Source organism: Dromiciops gliroides, chromosome 3, assembly GCF_019393635.1.
Source record: "Dromiciops gliroides isolate mDroGli1 chromosome 3, mDroGli1.pri, whole genome shotgun sequence".
In the NCBI taxonomy this organism is placed as follows: Eukaryota; Metazoa; Chordata; class Mammalia; order Microbiotheria; family Microbiotheriidae; genus Dromiciops; species Dromiciops gliroides.
The window spans coordinates 7,851,521-7,865,160 of record NC_057863.1 but is presented as its reverse complement, the minus strand read 5'-3'; the positions used below and the strand labels follow the sequence as shown (position 1 = coordinate 7,865,160).

The 13,640-nt window shown below is 45.5% G+C and overlaps 1 protein-coding gene across 2 annotated transcripts in view; it reads left to right on the top strand.

The window, feature by feature from the left end:
- Positions 1-13,640, top strand: part of TP63 (tumor protein p63) — a 217,083-nt gene that overhangs the window by 60,976 nt on the left and 142,467 nt on the right. For both annotated transcript variants that reach the window (XM_043994855.1, XM_043994857.1), the window contains exon 4: positions 4,087-4,219. In XM_043994855.1, coding sequence (XP_043850790.1) covers positions 4,087-4,219 — 133 coding nt within the window. The remainder of the gene's footprint in view (positions 1-4,086; positions 4,220-13,640) is intronic.

Genomic DNA, 13,640 nt, shown 5'->3' with positions numbered 1-13,640 from the left:
GTCTAAATCTACCTTGATGAGCTTTGTCATGATTCCTGATGTGGTATGAGGAAAGAAAAGAATAAGAGTTTTTCCTCATAACAGCTCTGAGTGGCAGATACAAATCTTATTGTACCCATTTCACAGGTGAGGAAACTGAGGTTCGGGTAAGCCAATTTGATTTGCTCGGTGGCCACAGAGCTGGGCAGCGGCAGAGCCAGATCCGGCCCCAGACGGCCATGTGCTCCACTTAGAATAACTGGCTGGGCTTTGCTCTGTATTATTCCTGCAACTCTTCCATTTTCAGTCCCCAGGGCCCACATCAATTATTCAGTTACTCATCCTTTCTGTCTCCACCCTGCTGGTCTAATGTAATAAACTATTGAATAATAATACTTAACATTTACTAGCACCTGCTGTATGCTGAACCCTTTACCAATATCGTCTCATCTGGTGCTCACAACTGCCCTGTGAGGTAGGGGCTAATAGTATCCCTATTACAGATGACAAAACTGGGGCAAACAGAGGTTAATGAATTTGCCCAGAGTGACATAGCAAGCACCTGAGGTTGGATTTGAACTTGGATCTTCCTGAGTCCTTGTCTGGTGTTCTATCTACTGTACTACCTAGACACCTAGAAGTCTTGTACATAAAAGACACCCTAAGTAAGGTCATGCCAGCAATAATTGATCATTTGGGAGGCTGCCGCAAAGTGTTTTGGGAGGATCGAGTGAGAAAATGTTGCTAAAGTGTCCCTGGTTCATTTGTTCCCTCTCTTTGGATTTGACCAGAAAGGCATCTTAGATACCAAGGCTAGCTTCAGTCACTGAACTCCCGAATGCCTCAGTTTCTTCCACTGTCAAATGGTGGTAATAACAGCACCTACTTCTCAGGATTGTTGAGAGGGTCAAAGGAGATGATAGAGGTAAAGTGCTTAGCACCATGCTTGGCACACAGTAAGTGATAAATAAATGCTTCTTCCTTTCTCTCTTCCTTCCTCTCATTTTATTTATTTTTATTTTTTTTTAGTGAGGCAATTGGGGTTAAGTGACTTGCCCAGGGTCACACAGCTAGTAAGTGTTAAGTGTCTGAGGCAGGATTTGAACCCAGGTACTCCTGACTCCAGGGCCAGTGCTCTATCCACTGCGCCACCTAGCTGCCCTGCTTCCTCTCATTTTAGAAAGGAGAAAGTGGAGAGCCAGAGATGGAGCAGCATGTATCCTGGCCCTAGAGAGTTTGCGAGGGAGAGGGTGCCTGAGCACATAGCTAGGCCATCCCCTCCTTACAGGAATCCCCATTCAAAGATCCAGGACGTGGGGACCTCCAAGGTCAGGCAGCCCATCACCTCCCACAGCAGCCCATTTCACATTGGCGCGGCCCTCTTTGGGAAGGAAGCTCTTCCTGATGTCACGTCCAAATCTGCATCTTCACTACTCTTACTCACTGATCTTCTGGGACCCCATGATGCACATCAAATCCCTCTACCAGGTTCTAGCCCTTCCCACTACTGGGACCCAGCTACCATGCTCCCTACAGTGTCTTCTCTTTATTAAGCATCTCCCATTCCTTTTACCCTTCCTCATATGATTTGCCTGAGTCAATGACCAGGACAAAATTGGAACCCAGGTCCTTTAACTCAGAATCTGGGCTTCCTACACTGTACAGGGCAGGGCAGAATTAATTAAATTGAGTTTGGTACATATTTTACTTTGAGGCTCAAATAAGAACAGCTCAGTTCTCTGCTGACCTTTTTCTCCAGGCCCCTGGGGTGCAGACCCAGCCTCTCCAATGATTTTCAATTGCGCTCAGCAGACACGAAACATCTGCTTTGTGGAAGGTTCCATGAGTGCTTAATAGAGGCCTAGTGTTCATCATTTATACTATACCCAGTGGGCCTTTGCAATTATGTAGAGATGACAGACTTGGAGGCCTCTCATATCTAGCCCTGGAAAGGACGTTAGTGACCACTTATTCCAACCCTGCTCTTTCACTTTATAATAGAGAAAAAGTAACAATTTGGTAAGGTAAGAGGTGATGGTATGCAAAAGAGGGAAAGATCAGTACCTGGGGGATCTTGGGGCAAATCACAAGTAGAAGGAATGTATAGCAGGCTGCCCCTTGAAGTCCAGGGTTAGAGCAAACCTTTCATGCCACATGGTACAATGATGTGGCCAACACAGTGGCCAGGTCTTTGTCTGAAGTGAATCCCATGGCCGCCCATTTCTATTTGGGATGGTAATGGCTCATCATTAGTACTGGGAATGTCTCAAGATATGAGTTTCTAACACTTTCTTGGTGATTTAAAAAATAATACTTTTACTAATCTGATTAAAGTGCTTAAGCATGGCCACTGAGGTATGGGTGGGTCAAACAAACACTGAATCTGGAAGGAGTGGGAGTGGCTTGTGGGTGCGGCCAGTTGATGAATGACAGTCATGACTGACATACACTCTTAGCCAAAAGAGCATAGAACAGAACACACCCCTCGATGTTATGTGTGGAGGTGGTTTGGGGAGAAGACACGACTGACAGGCACCCGCCCTGACTGCAGACAGCACCCAGCTGGTCCATTGGGAACTAACTTCACCCTGATATCAAACCGAAGCTTTCTCCTTGTACCTTTTACCCATTACTTCTAATTGTGCCAACCAGACCAGAGAAAATCCCTCTACTACCAGCTTACTAAATTCTGGGCCACCCCATCCCCCGGCACTTCTCTTCTCTTGTCTAGGCATCCACAAATTAAAATGGAGGATGCTGATGGATTCCAGAGGCCTTTGGGACCACTTTCTATGGCTACAGAGGCTGGTAGCCCAGAGAACACTGGCCAAGTCAATCAGCATAACTCAGGCAGAGGAAGTGAGGCTCACTTAGAGCAGGAGTCGAGCCATCACCCTATCATATCTTTGGTCCAACAACATGAAGCAAGTTCCGTTGCTCCAGGCATGGCACTGAGTGTTGGGAATAGACACAAAGGCCAAAGACCGTGCCTGCCTTCTACAAGCTAACAGTCTAAGGAGGGGAGCTAGAATGGAGGGGGTGAGAAGCCATGGCTAGTCATGCCCAGACTCACAGCTTGGCATCCCACTCAATGACACTTGCCACACACTGCATTTCTTCCCACAGAATGGAGGATCATTTATTCATCACCACATAATTCTCAGGCAACTATCTTGGTCCAGGCATTATGCTAGGAAGCAGGATACGAAAATGTTAAGCACCCACCATGGTAAACTCTCTGAAGGGGTCAGTGGTGACACCATTTTCACTTTCGCTTAATTTGGCCTAACCTCCCATTTTTCCTTTACTGCTTTGTTACCAGCTTTCTAAAGAATCGAAAAAGAAAAAAGAAAATTAAGTCTTTTAAGGTGTTCAGGGTCTACTCCAAGGCTGTGTACATTTACTCATTAAAAACTCTGATCTCTGAATTAGGCTTTGAAGCACAGGAACATCGGCTACTAAGGGTCCTGAACTTGGGCCCTCTGTTGGCTATATGCACAGAGATAAATGGACAGAGAGACGGAACATTTTATCGTTGTGAGTAGGATGCTAGCAACATATTTTCTGATGATTCTTCTCTCTAATTGCAACAAGGCTTGTGGCCAGTGTACCAGTCTGTTTGTGAAATCTTTAGCCACTGAAAGATCAATGAATCAGAAAAAAATAAAATGTGAGCAAGCATCGGTCCCCTGCCGCTCTCTTCTGTTCTGACGGTGATCATCATGGGAAGCCTGAGTGGTCATGCCAGGGTGGGCAGATGTGCACCCACCGTTATTGGAGGGCATGTTTCCACTGAAGCCATCATTGATCCGTTTTTAACATGCTATTATGCATCTCATAGAATGCAAGTTCTCTGAGGGCAAGGACATTTCATTGTTGCTCATTCCTTACACATAGTAGATGTGATTAAAGGTTTGTTGATTGACTTGACCTCCCTTCCAATTCCAAGTCCTACATTACTTAACTTTTCTGGGTTCTCACAGGAGTCAGGCTGTATGGAAATACTGTTCCTTTTCTGCTTGAACTCTCGAGAGATCATGATGATTTCTTGCTCTTCTGGCTGGACATGTGGATTCTCATTTTCACTTTCTTTTGATGCCTCTCTAGGCCCATATGCTCTGTACAGCCGATTGATTTGAACTTCATGGATGAGCCTACAGCTAATGGCACCACGAACAAGATTGAAATCAGCATGAATTGCATCCGCATGCAGGACACCGACTTGAGTGACCCAATGTGGGTGAGTAGCAGAGAGGGGCGAGCCTTTTGTCTGTTATTTGGGTCTACTCATCCAACTGGGATCCACCAAGAACCATGTCAGAAGGACAGGTGACTCACAAAGGGGAGGACTCTTACTAATAACTGTATTCATGGGGTCATTTAATGTTGGCAGAGCGTGTAACCAACCTTATCTCACTTGAGTCACCTGAGAGCCCTGTGAGCAGACACACCAGGCTTCACAACCCCCATCTTACACGGGAGGATGCTGGGATGACCAAAGATGGAGGCATTTGTTGATGGTCCCCAGCTAGTAAGTGTCGGAAGAGGGATTTGAGCCCAGGTCTTCCAGAATTTGAATCCGGCACCTCCCACTATTTGTAAGTGTCCATTCTAGGTGGAGAGGAGGAGTGTCAAGCTGAGATTTAGGGTTAAAAAAGGTTGTGTTGATTAGCTCCTCCAAAGCCCTCATTTTACAGGTAGGGAATCTCAGTGCTAGACAGGCACTTAATAAAGAGCAAAGCCGAGATGGGACCTGCGGTCTCTGACTCCACCTCTGTGCCCTCAGCTCAAATCTCAATTCAGACCCAGAAATTGTGTGAGGCTCAAAGGAGATCATATGTTCAAAGTGTTTTGCAAACCTTAAATTGCCACATAAATAGGAGCTGTTATAATCATAATTGTTTCGGATACCTAATGAAGGATAAAGTACAATACAGATAAGCCATTTAAGAGCAATTTATGGCTGGCCGTGTACTTAAGCAATGACACAGATCTGCACTGAGAGTTTCTCACAGTGAGAGCAGACTCCCTACAGCGGCCTCTCTACAGTCAAGGGCAGGAAATGACTCTCCATCGTGAAGATTTTTCCTGGCCCAGTGTTTCTCCTCTACTGTATCCCTTCTCTTTTAATTCAACAATCCTTCTGAATTTCTGCTGTTCAGTCCTCACCCCCATCAAGGGTTAGATATTGGCCGGTCTAATTTGTAATTTCTAATCACTTTTACTAGTTGATTATTAACAAAAATAGGAATGGCTTTTCAGGAAGGGATATGTCGGTCAGTCCTTCCCAGACGGGCACTACATCTTTGTACTTTTCTGTCCACAGCAAGCCCTATGGCCAGAAGACTATCAGGCTGGCATCTAGTAAATGATAACCAATGTACTGGTTGAGGCTTTTATGTCATGTGGATTTCCATTGTTGACATTACTGTGAATAACAAAGGATGTTGGTGGTGACCTCAGTGGTTGCTACATGTTTGGAGTTCCTCCGTCCAGTTGCTTTGCTTTGGCCAGAGTGATTCAAGGTTTAGTCACTTCCCCCAGCCCCTGTGTATTCCCGTTTTTTGTTTTTCTTTATCGGATGTTGGAAGGATCAGGGTTGTGAATGGGCATTTGATTTTGCAAAGAACTCTTGACTTTCAGAAAAGTGAAGTGGTTGTATTTAATAACCACGATCATCGGGAATGCTGCTATTCTGTCGTATTGTCAGTATTCCTGCAGGTCATTGTTCCCGAAGCCTCCAATGTGCTCTGGGTGTGGTGAATTATCTCTGACTTCAAGACCTAGTTCAGGTATCACCTCTGCCAGGACAAACTCCTCTGGTTCCCTACCCTCATCCTTTTCAAAGGAGAATCACTGATTGAGAAGCAACTTCAGAAGCCTTATAATACAATTCTTGGCCCTGGCTGTGTTTCATGTGAACTTCTTAGCCAGCAAAACAGGTCTGTCCCCTTGACTTCCTATCGATGTTTTTATCCTCTAGCGATCTAGCTCCATATATGTCAAGCTACTACACACAGACAGAAAGACATGCACACACAAGCACACGCACGCACACGCACGCACACACGCACACACACAGACACACGCACGCACACTCACACGCACGCACACTCACACACACACCCCATCTGATACTCCCCTATGCTATTTCCTCCATATTTCATAAAAGGCTTACTAAAGAATTAATTTGGTTTGGGGTGGGGATGACGATGTTAAATTTGTCTAATTGGTCTGCTAAGTGGCTAGTGGGTTAATCTCTGAATAAACAATAATGGTGAGTTGTTAATAGTTGTAATAGTTTAACCTCTTCTGCCTTTCTGCGTAAATGAATCTTTCAAGGTCCATGATTCTGTTTTTATATTTTGTTTTCTATGTCCATTATAGTTGATTTCATATATAGAGAAGCTAGGTAACTGTCTGATATGGTATGGTCTTTATTATTTGTAAGAGGAATGGAATATCATCAACCCTCAAATTTCTACCCCCTAGATTCCTGATTCAATGCTAAAAGTTCTGCCAAGTGGTGGAGCAAAGAAAGCATAAGATTTGGAGTCAAATGTCCTGAGTTCAAATCTCAGTGTGTCATGTGCTGCGTGTCCTTGGGCAAGTCCCTTAAACTCTGCTTCGTTGTCCTCATCTACAACATAAGGGGACCTCTTAAGACATCTTCCCACTCTAAATCTAGGTCCTTTGGATGAGGCATTGGAAATTACAATGCAAATGTCATTTGTGGGGGGGGGGACTGACATGCAATTTCAGCCATAAGACCTTACACAGAATTGAAAAATTAATTTATCAAATTAATTAGCTAGGCACCAGTACCAGCCCTAAGGGAATAAGATGCAAGGTTAATGCTTTTTCTTTGGGGGTGGGAGGAATGCTAGTAAAGGGTAGCAGTGCTGAGCCTGAGGCCTTGGGGCAGGGAGAGAAAAGGGGTAGATGAAAGTCATACTCAAGACAACTTGGCCTGCTTCACAGTTTTGCCTAGAGCTGCCCAGCTGCATCTGTCTGTTTCTGCTGCAGCCCCATGAAGTGCCTTCATTGGGATTAGGGATAAAACAATTTAGCCATGGCCAAAAAACTCTAGGTGAATTCATGTGCTCAGTCTCCCCTTCCTGCTAGAATGAAATATGGTGACTATGTCTGAACGCGGGCTGACCCTATAGACCAGGCTGGAGGTAAGCAAATGAAAACCACAGCTTACATGCCCACGGTAACAACTCTGCCAGTTATGGGGATGGGGATAATTTCTTTCTCCACAGAAAAGTTCCATGATAACAAGACCTCAATAACTGATGGAGGAGTGATCTATGATCCACTACATGATGCACCACATCCCCTCCAGGCAGGGCTGGAGTCCTCTGGGAGCATCCTGCCCTCTCGGGTCACTGGAAGCTCATGGCTACTATAGGACAAGGAAGGTGCTTTCTTCCTTCAGCACCCATACAGAATTCCCCAAGTAGATAATTTAGGGCCACAACTGTGTAGAGCCTCAACTCCTGTCCCTCAATTCTGTCTGGCTTCTGTATAATGTGCCAAAATTGGGAACTTGGACAAGCTTTGGCCCAATTTTCAAGAAATATGATTCTACAGACACCGCAAGGCATGTCAGAAATTTTAAAAGAGGGGAAAGAAAGTTGTGAAGCCAAGAAATCCATACCTCAACTTGACTAATTTTGGGCATAGATTTGCCCTCCATAAACTATGCACAAAATTGATGCCTTGTCTATGTTTTGCTGCCATTGAAGACAACACAAATGACAAAGCGAACTTCCTCTCCTGTGTCTCTGTCCTGTGCATTGGTATTAATGCCATGGGGGTTATGCAGGGAGCAGGGAGCAGAGCATGCTCAGAATCCTTCTTCTACTTGGCCTCAGCCTAGACTCTTTCAGGGTTAGGACGGAGCTCTAAGTCCCTCCCCTTGGGGGAGCATCTCTGGTTCCTTGACCTGAGGCTTAAGCACAACCTCAAGAGTGCTTAGCATCCTCTGCCCCCTCCCTCAGATGGATGCACTTGAATTAGACAAGAACTCAATAATAACAACTCAAGGGAATGCTGGTCTCCCAGCCCGACATGGCTGGTATAGCCAGTATAGTGCACCGAGTCTGTCCCTTGATCAGGACCCAGGACTCTACTAACACGGTATGTGATGTGCCCAGCTTTACCAGCATCGTGTCGCACTGGGCACCCTGTTGGAGGAGGGGTTCTGCTAAAGCCCCTTGGTATTATTGGCCTGGTCTTTCCCCACTTGGATGATTTTGGAGCCTCAGTGCAGGGCAAAATCTGTCTCCGGGAAGAGACAGCACTTCTGCCAAGAAAACCCCAGATGGGCTCACAAAGAGGCAGGACTGAAAAACAACTGAACAACAACAACAACAACATAGGATCCTACTACGTCCAAGGTGACCGGCTGGTCCTGGGACTGATATAAAGCTGCGTTGCAAAACTCATGCCCAAATGGGAAGAGAAGATCAATGCCTTGGGGAGATATGATGTTGCTATTCAGTCATTCAGTCAGGGTTAAGTGACTTGCCTAGGGTCACACAGATAGTAAGTGTCAAGGTGGTGAAGGTAGGATTTGAACCCAGACCTTCCTGACTGCATAGCTAGCACTCTGTCCGTTGTATCACTTAGCTGTCTCGTCTCAAAGTGGATTTCCTGTGGCCACCTCAAACTCAGCATGACCTAAGATAACTCATTATCTTCCATCCCTCTCCCTGCCTCCAAAACACTTTCCTTTTCCCAACTTCCCTGTTGTTTTCATGGATGCTGATATTGTTCCAGTTAACTAGACTCACAAGCTAGACTCGCTGAGTCATCAGTGGTCTCCCTCTGCCCAGCTATTACTCTGTAATAGCTAAAGCATCACTAGTGGCAGGAAGAGGGGAGGTAGGGAGGTATTTTTCATACCTTCTCTGTGCCATGCTAAGCACTTTACAAATTTTATCTCATTCTCACAACACTGGGAGGCAGATATTCTAATATTCCTATTTTGCAGTTGAAGAAACTAAGGCAAGCAGAAGTTAAGTGACTCACTCCAGGTCACACAGCTAATAGGGGTCTTCTTGACTCCAGACCCAGAGCACAGAATGAAGGAGAACTTAGAGATCTTCTAGTCTAATTCCCTCTTTTTACAAAAGAAGGGGGGGCGAGTGACTTGTCCAAGGTCACACAGGACTGGAATGTAAACCCTCTGGCTCTAACAACAACCCTCCTTCCCCTGTCCCCTGAAGCCTTTCAGTTAAACATATTTATTGATCCACAAAGTGGTTACTGGCCCTTTATATGACTTTCTATGAGAAGGTTATGGGATCAGACCTAAAGACCTAGGAGGTATATCCTCCGGCTATGAAGTCCAACTTCCTTTTCCTCTCAGAAGAGAGAGCTGAGTTCCAGGGATGAGAAATGATTGGCTCCAGGACATTCATCTAGAAAAAGGAAAATGAGATTTGAACCCAGATTCCAGCTCCAGGCTTCCTTCCCCAGACTTTAAGATGAATTTAGGTAGGTAGGAGACCCAGCGGATACAGTGCTGGGACTAGAGTCAGGAAGACTCATCTTCATGAGTTCAAATCCAGCCTCTGACACTTTCCTCTCCTCACCCAGTTTGCCTCAGTTTACGTAGCTGAAAAATGAGCTGGAGAAGGAAATGGTGAATCACTCCAGTATCTTTGCCCAGAAACCCCCAAAATTGGGTCATGAAAAGTCTGACATGACTGAACAACAAGAAGATGAATTTTACTTACACAAGATAAAAGCAATCCTGAACTGGGGCTGTGGGTCATGATCTAGAATGGGATTTTGTTTTAATGCCCTACGAGTATGATTTATTTCTCTGCCTTAGGCCTCTGTGTTTGTGTGATGAGCACAAGCTGACCTTTGAAGATAACACAGATAATAACACTGAGGTAGCTGATGGCGGCTGCTCGTTTCTAAGAAGTGAGATGCACTTCTGAACATAATGGCAAGGAGCAGTGTAATTGCATCGGCCCCCAGACATAGCTTTTTGGTTCTTTCTAAGCTCGAATCTGCCCTGCCCAGACTCTGATGTCCATGGAAATAGAGGGAAGGTAATCTGGGTGAAGGTGTCACTTTGGAGCTGCTTGGGATGAAAACGTTTGTGTGTGTGTGTGTGTGTGTGTGTGTGTGTGTGTGTGTGTGTGTGTGTGTGCTCCTTAAAAAAAAAAAAAAAAAGCATAAAACAAAAAGAGGTTTCCCTTTTAGCCACAGGAAGCTCAGGCCCTCCCCTGGTTCTGAACTCTGGCTTTGGAAACCACTGAGAATGCAGTGAGCTCTTCCCCAATTTTACCTCCTTTTGACCTCTCCCCTTTGCCTTGATTTTGTCGACTATCGGGTTGGTACTTGCCCGACATTTCCTGAACACAACCAACGTGAACCATGCCCCTTTGCCAAACACAAACAATTCCCCGGTACTCAACCAAAGGATGGGCTTTTCTCAAAAAGACATGGGTGTGAGCTCAATCTGCTGTTTAATTTAATCATGCAACAGAACCAGAACAAATATCAGAGATGTCTGCCAGAGATGCCAATGACCATGGGTCTCTTTTTGTGCCATGCTCTGCCCTTCATGGATTCAATAAAGACCTATCGAGGAGCCTTTATTCACAAAGCCCTAGTCTGAGGAATAAGAAGGACTTTCTTTTCTTTTCTTTTTTTTTTTTAAGGAGAGATGGGGCACAAGTCCACACACTCCCAGTGTGGGGGACTCCTTCCATCAATCTCAATTAGCAACTCTTCTTTAACTTGCACTGTTCAAGGGTTGATTGCTACATGGATAGATCACTTTCCCAAGGAAACACAACAGTGTCAGAGGTGGTCACTTAATCCTTTTCAAAAGCATGGTTTAAATCCCTACCATGTGTAAGGTATTTTGGAATGCCAGGCTGTTATTCCTCCCCACACTATACTTTGACACCTCTCTGATATGGAGGATGCCTTCAAATGTCTTACCTTATAGCAGGGAAGAGGAACTATCCATGAATTGGGCTGGGAGAGCTTGTGATAATTATCCCCAGAGTGCTATAGACCATAAGTTGTATTGGGAGGGTGAAAGGGAAAAGGGCTAAGTCCTGGCTTGGGAATAGGGGTGGGCAATGAACAGAGAAGGCACCATGGAGTAGACTGTCTTGGAGATGAGCCTTGAAGCCCTGGTAGGACCAGAGATTGAGAGATGGCATAGACCTCAGTGGTCATAAAGTACAGTTAAGTCCCCCTTTTACAAGATACTAGGGACATTTTACAGGGACACTAAAGTTCAGGATGTTAAGGGACTTTCCAGAGTCTCCGGCTAGGGAAGATTTGAGCCAGGGCTCACACCCACATCTTCCTGACTCTAAGTTCAGTGTTCTGTCTGCTATACCTTACAGCCCTAGAATATTTCAGAGGATGCCTCTGGCACTCCAGGTGACTGGAAGTAGGTTTGGGGTTGACCTCGACTGATTGAAGTGTTGTTTTGCTGACCGAGGAAGGCACACTAGGTGGCAGCTCTACCTGAGAGTCCCTCAGGTATCGCTCCCTCCCTGGCTGGCCACCTCTCTAGCCATCCCCTCCCCTGCATCCCCATAATGGAGCCAACAAGATGGGAACCTGCTGCCAGGTTTTGTTTCCAACGAGGGACCTCACCTGAAGCCCAAGTGTGCATTTCAGACCTTGAACAAACAGGTCGTTTCATAGAAAGGGACAAAAGACTCCCCCCCCCCCCAACCCCTTCCATTTTTTTTTTTTCCTTTCTGGAAATTCACAAACATCACTTGACAGGTGGCAGCCCCTCCCCACTGAGGGGATGTTTGCCTTTTGCTTTGGAGTTTGGGTAACCTGCCGCTTGGGCTAGCGGGGAATGTGCTGCCTGGGGGCAGGTGTCTGCAGTGCTGGGTCTCCTTTGAAAAGAAGCCCTTCTCCTCCTTCCCCTCCTTGGAGGGCAGGGGGAGGGGTCTTGGAAATAAGAGCCCTGTGGCGATTGTACCTCACACCTGTCTTTAGTCTAACCTCTGCAGAGCTACCCAAGACCCTCTGTGGGTTCTGCAGGTCTGTACTGGGGGAAAGAGAGCAGAGAAGCAGGAAAAAGAGACAAGCAGAATCTTGGAATGCGACAGGGAAGCCCCAGGGATGCTGCCCCTGCCTCCCATCTCAAGACGTTCCTCAAAAATCCAGCGGCTACCATTAGGGCTCACTGCTAAGGCTCAGAAAACACTGCTTCTCAGGCCCTTCTCATCCACTATCACTGTCCTCATCCCCAACACCTGAGCAGGCGAGTGGCCCTCAGGCATTACAGGCTCAGTTTCCCCATCTGCAGAATAATTTTGCATGCCCACACACAGAGATCCCCTTTCTGTGAGGAATAAATGCCACATTAATCAGATATATTTAATATATATATATATGACAATTAATCCTCTTTGAAGAATGCCAAAAGCTATAGCATAAGCTTAGAAATATTGGATTGGGGGCAGCTAGGTGACACAGTGGATATAACACTGGCCCTGGATTCAGGAGGACCTGAGTTCAAATCCAGCACTCCAGCCTCAGACACTTGACACTTACCTGCTGTGTGACCCTGGGCAAGTCACTTAACCCTTATTGCCCTGCAAAAAAAAAAAAGGAAGAAATAAAGAAAGAAAAAAGAAAAGAAAAAATAAATATTGGCTTCTCTACTCTAGACCAAAAAAAAAAAAACACAAAAAAATCAAAATCATGTGCCTGGATTTATTGAGTTCTGACCCAAAATTCTATCCAAAAATTTTTTTTAAAATAATTACTATGAGAAAACGATAGTAATATATTTATATCTGCATAGTTCCTTAAAGTTTATAAAATGTTGGCCAGGCGTGAGAATCTCATTTGATCCTTACATCAACAAGCAGTGACCTGGGCTACTGTTATCCTCATTTGACATATAAGGTAACTAAGTCCCAGAAGTCATGGGGTGGTGAAGGGTCCAGGTCATACAGCTAGTCCGTCAGTAAGCACTTATTAAGCACTTGTGTAGAGGCACAGAACTAAGTGCCAGCGTACAAGGAAAGACAAAAGACAGTCCCTGAGCTGAAGAAGCTCACAAAATCTAATGGGGGAGGTGATGTACAGACTATGTGTTTTACAAAAAAGCTGATGTATAAGATAAATTGGAAAGAACCAACAGAGGAGATGTTCAGCTTCAGGAGGTTGGGAAAGGCTACCTGCAGAAAGTGGGGTTTTAGTTAAGACTTGAAGAAAGCCAAGAGGTGGAGAAGTGGACAGAGCATTCCAGGCATTGGAGAGAAGCAGAGAAATGGCCCAAGGAAGGAGATGGGAGCCAGTGTCTGTGATGAGACTGGAAGTCAAAGGTCGAGTATCAAGCAAACAGTAAAAAGTGCTCGCCTGGCAATCGGGGAAATTTCAGTCTCTTCCTCTGGCAATGAACATTTCCTATGAAGACACTTCCCCCTTCTGGCTTCTGTGGCTAAGGCTCAGGCCATAGGAGGCCTTCCCCTCTGTCCCTCAGTGCTGGTGCCTTTCTTTTGGAAGCTGTCTCTCAATGAGCCTGTGTGTATTTTGTACCTGCCTGGGGGGTTGCATGCTGTCTTCCCCATTAAAATGGGAGCCTTTTTAGGGCCTCACTGTACTTTCACCTTTCTTTGTATCTTGGCTGTTGGCAGTGCTAA